Below are 9,119 nucleotides of genomic sequence, written 5' to 3' on the forward strand. Positions count from 1 at the left end.
AGGCGAGTGACTGTAAAGAAGGCCAATTAGACCCTTCAGAGGGAACCTGGCCCGGCCTCTTCTCTGAGGGACTGCTCTACCTACCAATAGCATGGGCGAGAAGTCTGTCCCTTCGCTAAGGAGGAGATGGGTGAGCTAGAACTTTGAGGTTGAGGTAAAGAATGTGAGTGCGGCACGCTGGGCTGGCTGGAAGCAGTGCAGGGATTGCAGTAGTGTGTGCGAGCTAGACGTGTTAGGGAGCGAGCCAGCTTTGCGGGCGCCAGGGTGACCGTAGGGATGGGGGGAGCGGGAGGCAAGGTGATGCCTGAGGCTAGTGTACAGGGGGTCGTTGCAGCCGAAGGGACCTTGGATGCCATTCTGGCTGCGGAGACCGAGGCCCCGCGACAATCTCCGGAGTCCGGGCGGACCTGTGGCTTCCCAGGGGCTGGAAAGGCCCAGCTCAACGCCTCGAGGGAGGGTTAAGGGAGACCGGGAAGGCCTCGAAAATACCGCCCGGCCTACACCCCTGCCCAAAGGAGCGCGCCTGGGCAGGAATTGTGATGATCAGATCTGGGGGGTTAGTCTAGAAGGGACCACCCCACCTAGAAGAAGTCCTCCGTTTTACAAATGAGGAAACTGAGGCGGAGGGAAGTCGATGAGCTGTCAAGAGCAAACAGCAGGTTACTGACAGCTCACACTAGAAGCCAGGCTTCCCCCTGCATCAGCTTTTGCGGTGGACTTTTTTCTGTTCGTACCCTCTTCTTTGCCTCCCGAGGTGAAATGGAGTGGATCAACGGGACCCAGTTACAAGAGGAAGCTGCAGATACTTGCTCCGTCTGCTGAGAGATCTTAGCATCCTGTTAGGTGGCATAGGACCTAATATAATCCACTTCATTGGTTAATAGTTGCCAAGCCACAAATAGCTGAAGGTTCTTTCCCATAAGTCACATCTCACACGTTGACATTCCGAAACGTTTATGGAGTTATTAAAATTCCATCCTACGTGTCCCAAACGAGCTGTTTACTAGTCCCTCTGAATAAGGGAGTTTGATTGGATGGTTGACCATCTTTTAGCTAACACGGAAAACAAATGAGTCTGTAATACTATATGCAGCTGAGGGTTGGTTGTCCAGGCCTGGATTCCTCAGTTCATGGGAGAGCCAGCTACCCCTTGGATGGATTGGTGTAGATCCTTTGCCCCTATGTGGACAGACACAGCCCCAACTCCTGCTGTTTCTCATCCATGTCATCCATAGCTTAGACTTCGGGAGATAACCTAAGCTTTCAGAGTAAATCCATCCCTTTCTTCCACCTTAAGAGGTTGCCCTTCATACATACAGTCATGTTACTGTCCCAGGAAAGCAGTCTGCTTTTGGATGTGTTTTGCCTGAGTCTGTGCTCAGCTGTGCCCACTTTCATGTGATGCCTGCTTTCACGAGATAGATGGTCTAATTAGCAGGGTCACCTTGCCCCCTCACCTGTCAAACAGTTTATACCTTTTTTTTTTTTTTTTTTTTTTGGGTTTTACTGGACTGCCGAGATGTGAAGAATTCACCAGTGTCTCTCTACACTTAGTGCTAAAAGGGTATCAAGTGGAAAAACCTCCTACTACTCCTTGAAAGTAAAGGCCTCGTCTACCAGTAGTTCACACTTTATTGCTCCTGTCCTGTGCATATCCCATGAGCCACTGGGTGGCTAGAACTGGGCTAGAACCAAGGAGCTAAGAGAGAAAATCCCGGGCAAGGTTGGGGGAAATAGGTCACAGTGGCTGGGTGGTGAGGTCACAGAGAGGTTTGTCTGACCCGGACTACATAGGGGAGGGGCCTAGGAGGCAAAGCGGCCCCAGAGGTTCCCCAAGCCCAGGCAGGGGGCATGGTGTGGGAAAGGCAGCAGGGACAAAGGCCAGGGAGCTGAGTACAAGAGGCCAAGGGGCCCAGAGATTTGAGGGCAGGAGCAGTGAGGGGGCAGTCAGGATGGTGAGGAGAAGCCAGAAACGAAAGCTGCAAAAAGTCACCGGGCTCTGCAGACCGGAGGAGGGGCTCAGGGTGAGGGGGCAGGGGGCGAAGCAAAGGCCGCAAGATGGCAGCCAGAGATCAGGGGAGGGGTTATGTGGAGAAGTTGGACAGGGAACAAGGCAGACAAGGAAGGGTAAACCCACAGACCTAGAGAGAAAGATGGGAGGATTTGACAGCCCAGAGCCCCCAAGGTAGTGGTTAATAAGTAGTTAACAGAAGGAAGAGGCATGACCCTCATGGAACCCCTGTGCACCCCCTTCTCCTTGGGTAGGTGAAGCGGAGCTGCCCTTCATGTGGCCCAGAGCCTGGGGGTGAAGAGAAGAAGGGGAGAGGAAACCCTGTATCTATTCAGTTGTTCCCCCCAGAGCTGGTGAGTCCTTGGGGGGGTGGGTTGGTGCTGAGAATAAAGGACTGGGGGCCGCTGAGGGGCCCGCATGACCCCTGCTTTCCCCCTCCTGCCCCCACAGGTGGAGCACATCATTTCATTCCTCCCAGTCAGAGATGTAGTCTCTCTAGGTCAGACCTGCCACTACTTCCACGAAGTGTGCGACTCTGAGGGCGTGTGGAGACGCATCTGTCACCGGCTCAGTCCTCGACTTCGAGAGCAGGGTTCTGGGGTCCAGCCCTGGAAGAGAGCTGCGATTCTGAACTGTACACCTTCCCGGGAACCTCTAGTTCTCTCTGCTTCTGTCCTACCTTATTCTGGGATCCCTCCTACTCCATAAAATTGCCTGATGACCTCAGTATTCCCAGCCAACCTTCCAGGGCCCCTTGCTCTGGAAGAAACTTGTTAGATTTAAACATACTCCAACAAGGACTTACTCCAAGTCTCTAAAGCTGCTCTCGGACAGACATTGTCACCCAGAGCCCCCATTCCTAGCATCCCTGCCAAGTTGCCCACCATATTCAAGCTCTTCCATATCTTACCTTGAGACATCCTCCTCTTCCAAAACCTGGAGTTTTCCCTCCTCTAAACCAGGATTTTTCAACCTTGTCACTATTAAAACTTTGAGCCAAATAATTCTTTGCAGGGGGCAGGTGCTGTCCTTTGCATGGTAGGATGTTTAGCAACATCCCTGGCCTCTACCCACTAGACGCCAGTAGCACCTCCCCCAGTTCTGACCGCCAATGTCCCCCGAGGGACAAAAATCACCCCCAGGTTGAGAAATATGCTCTAGTCCCCTCCCTTCCCAGGGAGCCCCTATCCAATAACTTCGTCTCACACAACGGAGATGAAGGGAGATGCAGATAGCAGATCCAGAGCTAGGGGTGTGAAAGGGTTACTGGCCTTTCCCAGTCATTCCTTTTCACACCTCTTTCTGCTTTTCTATGCATTCTTATATTTCCTTTGATGTCTCTGATGCAAGTTTGGACCAAAGAAGTGCTCACTTAGAAGCATGTGTGTGGCCCTGGGCTGAGGTGTGGCAGAGAACTTTAGTTCAGACATGGGGCATAATTTCAGATATCTTCTGAGCTTTCCATGTGCCCTTTGGAAGGGGTCTTTCCCCAGGCCTGGGGATGGAGAGGAGCTAAACACCCATCCATTGAGAAATCTAGCTTTCCCAAGCTCTGTTTCATCTCCCTTGTGCCTCCCCGACCCCTTAAACCTCCCTCTCCTTCCCTTCTGCAGACACGAAGGGCCTGTATTTCCAGGCATTTGGGGGCCGCCGCCGCTGTCTCAGCAAGAGTGTAGCCCCTGTGCTGGCCCATGGCTACCGCCGCTTCTTGCCCACCAAGGACCACGTCTTCATTCTTGATTACACGGGGACCATCTTCTTCCTGAAAAGTGCCCTGGTCTCCTCCACCCTTGGCCAGAAGCGGGCCTGCTGCTATGTTGTGTTGTGTCACGGAGCCAAGGATGTGAGTACAAGGACCCCAGCAGCTGAGACCCCACCTCTTTTCCGGGAACCCAGGGCCCACACCAGTCCTGAGGTGGCACCCTTAGGACAGCCGCCCTCCGATACCAGGAACTGGAAACCAAGTTCGCCTTTCCCAGCCCTGGACCCAAGTATCTCATCTCCCACCCCAGGATCCAGCTGCCCCAGCCTCATCCTACTGCAAGGCTGGAGATCCTGGACACCTTTGTCTTTTCCTACAGTTTGCCTCGGACCCGAGAGGTGACACAGTTTACCGTAAATACCTCTATGTGTTGGCCACTCGGGAGCAGCCGGGAGTGGTGGACACAGCCCACAGCCAGTCCTGCGACTGTGTTGAGGTCTACCTGCAGTCCAGCGGGCAGCGGGTCTTCAAGATCACCTTCCACCACGCCATGAGCTTCAAACAGATGGTGCTGGTTGGTCTGGAGACCCAGCGGACCCTGCTGCTCCTCACAGGTGAGGCTTAGAGCAGTGGTTTGCAAACTGTTTCCTGAAGCTTCTTCAGGACCCCTGCAGTGGAAACTTTGGACCGCCAGAGAATTCCCCGCTTCTGAACTTCTTAATGCTAGGCAGGGCCCTGAACCCCCAGACATCATTCTTCCCAACACTCAAATTGGATTCCGCCAAATCCAACTGCTCGGTTTTCTCTGCACTCATCCCTCACACTGAAGAGCTCCCCTGGTTGATTTTCGGTGGTGAAGGCTGGAGGCTGGGGTACTTGAGGTCACTGCCCCCTTATTTCATCTCTACCCTTTTCCTTCCAGCCCCACTCTAGGGCAGCAAATGTCTCATGCTGTATGGCTTAGGGAGTCTCTTGGGAGGTTAATGTGGTTATTGGAGGGTCCCCTCCCCCACACAGTTGTCTGCCTCCCCGCCCCCTCCCCCAGAGGAAGGAAAGATCTACTCTTTGGTAGTGAATGAAGCCCAGCTGGACCAGCCACACTCCTATACAGGTCAGCTGACCTTGAGGAAGGTGTCCCATGACCTCCCTCACCTGCGTGTGGCCTGCATGGCTTCCAACCAGGGAAGTACTCTCTACATTACGGGTAAGAGCCACCTCTCTTCTTCTCCAGACCCCAACCTTGGACAGACCTTCCAGATACAGAACCCTCCCTTATCCTTACTCCAGCTCTGTGGGGGACCCGTAGAGCATCCTAGTCAAAAGAGGTGTTTAAGCTCCCAGACATCATAGCTGGTGCATTTCTAGTGGGCGTGAGACTCCCCAGATCTTACATCTTTCATCCCAAGTAGGGCCTGATCCCTAGGAAATGGGTGCCCAGAGCTGCTGAGCTGAGGGCTCCCAACCCCCCAGACCAGGGGGGAGTGTATTTTGAGGTGCATACCCCAGGGGTGTATCGTGATCTCTTTGGAACCCTTGAAGCCTTTGACCCCACGTACCAGCAGATGCCGCTTCCGGTCTCACTGCCTGCCAAGGTAGTATCCTGGGGTGGGGGATTGGGGTCAGACCAGTGGGGGCGGGGCCTTAGGGGGCCCGCAAGGAACTGAAGGTCTGAAACAGGAGCAGGAATCAAATGATTGATCAGGGAGGGACAAGGGACCCAGGGAGAGGGGAGACCTAGAGGGCAAGACCAAAAGCGATCAGCTGGGTGTGGCAGGTTAGCAGTTGTGAGATACTGGAGCTCAGAGTTCCCCTGGAGACGACTGAAGGCCCACTTCTCCTTCCTACCTTACCTCCTAGGTCCTATTCTGTGCTCTTGGCTACAATCACCTTGGCCTGGTGGATGAATTTGGCCGAATCTTTATGCAGGGAAGTAACAGATATGGGCAGCTGGGAACCGGGGACAAAATGGACCGAGGGGAACCCACACAGGTGAGATTCCTTCCCAGCTACTCTCATCTTGCCCCCCTTCCTCTAATTCCCTGACCCCTGGATCTCTCCACATCTCTACTTTCCATAGAATCCACTTGCTACTCCCTAGGATGTTAAGCCAACCAGTTTGTAATGCCTGTGCTACTGTATCTCACCTGGGGTTGGCACCACGGGGTGCATTCTGTGTGGCCCATGCTACAAGTACAGTAGGAGTTTAGTGAAGCAGGGAGACCTGGGTGGGCTGAAGTAACTCTAAGAGGTGAGATGTAAGCAGAGCCTAGTGGGTTAGATAGGATTCGGGTGGGTACAGGGAAAGGCATCCTATGTAATGGGGATGGGGACGAAGCTTGCACATCCCTGGGACAGTGGAAGGCCCGGCCTGACCAGGGCAGAGTGTGTTTTGGAACACAGTAGCTACGAGGTGGTATAGGTGTTTGTGAGCCTACAGAAGTATCGATTTGGGAAAGAGCCGTTGCGGGTTCTGGAGCAGGAGAAGGCAACCCCCTGGATGATGGAGAACGGGTCACGTGGGCCAGAGGGCACAGTGAGAGGCCCACCGGGAGGCTGCTGAATGACACCAGCATTTGAGACAGGGGACTGGGGCTGGTACAGTGGCGGCGGGAACAGAGAGGAATGGAGACGTGAGGTGTAGTGAAAGAAAATGAACAGTCTCTGGAAACTGACTAGATATGAGGACAGTGGGGTAGGACAAAGGTGGCTCTGGCAATAGACATGGTAAACATGCCAGTGGGCGAGGAATGCTGGTTTGAGGAGAGAATGTGAATTTAGGCTTTTTCTTTGCAGTGAGAGTAAAACACTAAAGTAGAAATGTCTAGCTGGATTCCAAGTTGGAACAAGGTTGAAATGACAAAAGTAGAGGCAGAGGGGCAAAGCTGGGTGGTCGCCATGATTGTCGGTGGAGGGACTGAAAGAGTTGTCTCTGAGAGAGAGACACACCCTCAAATGCCACGTCTCACAGGCCACGGGCACAGAAAGTTTCACCCAGGAGGGGGTGGTGACAGTGATAGTGAAGGAATATGCTCCCTGACATGGAAGGATGGCTATGCCATATTTCTCAGTGGAAAAAAAAAAAATTCCTGAAATGGTTTACACAGCACAATCCCATCTTGGTTTAAAAATATACAACTTGCGTGTATATATTTGCTGAGGCAACAGTGAGGAGGAATATCCAGCAAGATGTTATAGTGGGTGGTGGGGCTTCCAGTGATTTTTAAATGAATTTTTGCTTGCCAGTATTTTACAATTTTCCTGTAACGGCCGTGAAATCACTTATCTATGTCTTCAAAAGTAAAGCGCTCACAGTCTTGGGAGCAAGCGTGCAGGAGAGGCCCTGGGATCTGGCTGCTGGGAGGTCCAGTGCCTTTGGAGAGAAGTCATAGTGTAGTGGGGAGTGGGGAGTCTCAGGCGAGACTGGCTGTGGTGAGACCAAGAATGTGGTCCACTTCAGACTGATCACGTAGCCAGTCTTACTGCCTAAAAGACAGAGGTAGGAAGCAGCAGAAATCAGGTGGAAATGTTTTTCCGAAAGAGTGGCCATTTTGAAAGATAAAGATATGACGGACTGAAAATGCTAGAGATGGAAGGAAGGACGCAGTGGGAGGCAGGTCCTTCCAGGGGCCTAACCTGGAACTACACAGGGACAGGGAGGAAGGCTCTTCCTCCCCCGAGGCTGGAAGGCAGAATGAGAGACTGGACAGGCCCAGGCCTGGGGGATGAGACCAGGGAGCAGATAGCAGGCCCTGGCCTCAGGCAAGAGGCCTGTTTTCCAGGGAGCCGAGAGGAGGAACCAACAGCCATGCTAGCGCCCCTGTGGTCAGACTGGGGCTGCAGGAGAACCAAGGAGGAGTGATAGCTGCCAGTCTGCAGTCGGCAGGGCAGACCTCATTGGGGAGGGAGAGGGTACTCTGGGGCCCACCTCCTCCCTCCCCCTAGCTTCCCTAGGGGAAGCTGTCACCCTTCTCCAACCCGGCCCCTCCCCACGGTCCCTTGGTGTTCCCCACTTAGGGACCCTGCCCTGTGTTCTCAGGTACATTATCTGCAGCGCCCCGTCGCCCTGTGGTGTGGCCTCAACCACTCCCTGGTGCTGAGCCAGCGCTCAGACTTCAGCAAGGAGCTGCTGGGCTGTGGATGTGGGGCCAGAGGCCGCCTGCCAGGCTGGCCTAGGGGAAGTGCCTCCTTCGTTAAGCTCCACATCAAGGTCAGAGCAGGGTCCAGGAAGCGGGCGTCCAGGGAGGGCCAGAGCAGTAGAGCCCACAGGACTGTAGCTGGGGCTCCCACAGGGACCCAGGGACCCCATCTTCCAGCACCACCCACTGCCCTTTCCTGCCACGTACCATGGCTCCTGGCTCTCTCCCTGAGCTGACCCTGCTGGCCCGTTCCTGCCTCACACAACCTTGGGGCTCAGCCAGCCAGCTCACTTGCTGGCTCAGGGCTGGTCTGAGCAGGACAAACACAACAGCTGGGGCTTCCTGGGAACCCCTTCCTGGGGCCCCACTCAGCCACTCCCCCTCTGTCTCTCCTCCAAGGTCCCTTTGTATGCCAGCTCCCTCTGTCCTACCAGAGAGTGCCTCTACATGCTGTCCGGCCATGACATCGAGCACCATCCCGCCTACCGGGACCTACCAGCCAGCAGGGTGGTGGGGACCCCCAAGCCCAGCCTGGGGGCCGAAGCAGCCCAGGACCCTGAGGGGGTGGCGGCCCAGGCCTGTGAGCCGTACCTCGGCCAGATCCACAGTTGCCCCACATTGCAGGAGTGCATGGAAACAACGAAGGTGATCGTGGGCTGGATGCCCTTGATGGCTACACAGGAGGATTTCTTCTGGGAGGCCCTGGACATGCTGCAGAGGGCTTTTGGAGGGGTTGGCCAAGGCCCCCCAACCCCTGACAGCTGACCCCCCTCTCCTGGTCTCACCCCTGGAGGGAGGGTCTGGCCCTGGGCCAGGGGCTAAGGAGAGGTGGAATGACAGCAATGAATGCTGCGCGTGGGGAGGGGGATGCAGTGGGCTAGGGCCTGCTAGACATGTCAGGGTGGGACTGTTTTGTAAAATGTTCAGGGAGCTGCCCAGGAGGGGCCCCCGACCCGACATGGACAAACGATTTGATGGACAAATAGAATAAAAGGCTGATTGAGGCCCGGTTTGTAACCCTGGGGCCTGGGAGGGACGCGGGTTTGGTGCGGGGGGAGGGGTGGGCAGGCAGAGTGGACACAGCCCAGGCTGTCAGTTGCTGCAGAGCTGACAGCACCTGGATCCTTCAGCTTCCTTCTCCCTCCAACGCCAAGACCCGATGCCTACTTGGTTCCATCACTTGGATCCTCCGTCCATCAGGCTGAGAAAGGCGCTTCCTCTGAGTTCAGGATGCTTCCTACCCATTTCCCTCCATCCCTGTGAAGCCATC

At 54.8% G+C, this 9,119-nt stretch overlaps 1 protein-coding gene across 3 annotated transcripts; it reads left to right on the forward strand.

The window, feature by feature from the left end:
• Positions 1 to 1,567: 1,567 nt before the first annotated feature.
• Positions 1,568 to 9,057, forward strand: FBXO24 (F-box protein 24). 3 transcript variants are annotated; one of them, XM_024745248.1, is made up of 10 exons: positions 1,708 to 2,024; positions 2,266 to 2,364; positions 2,462 to 2,645; positions 3,625 to 3,854; positions 4,093 to 4,327; positions 4,759 to 4,917; positions 5,184 to 5,305; positions 5,571 to 5,702; positions 7,750 to 7,920; positions 8,249 to 9,057. In XM_024745248.1, the coding sequence occupies exons 1-10, from the start codon at positions 1,953 to 1,955 to the stop codon at positions 8,612 to 8,614; spliced, it is 1,770 nt and encodes a 589-aa protein (XP_024601016.1). In that variant the 5' UTR covers positions 1,708 to 1,952; the 3' UTR covers positions 8,615 to 9,057. The 3 variants fall into 3 exon arrangements, with proteins under 3 accessions (XP_024601014.1, XP_024601015.1, XP_024601016.1); XM_024745246.1 differs by having other exon boundaries at positions 1,568 to 2,645; positions 4,825 to 4,917; XM_024745247.1 differs by lacking the exon at positions 7,750 to 7,920 and having other exon boundaries at positions 1,568 to 2,645.
• Positions 9,058 to 9,119: the final 62 nt, after the last annotated feature.

Source organism: Neophocaena asiaeorientalis, unplaced genomic scaffold (assembly GCF_003031525.2).
Source record: "Neophocaena asiaeorientalis asiaeorientalis breed wild unplaced genomic scaffold, Neophocaena_asiaeorientalis_V1.1 scaffold461, whole genome shotgun sequence".
In the NCBI taxonomy this organism is placed as follows: domain Eukaryota; kingdom Metazoa; phylum Chordata; class Mammalia; order Artiodactyla; family Phocoenidae; genus Neophocaena; species Neophocaena asiaeorientalis.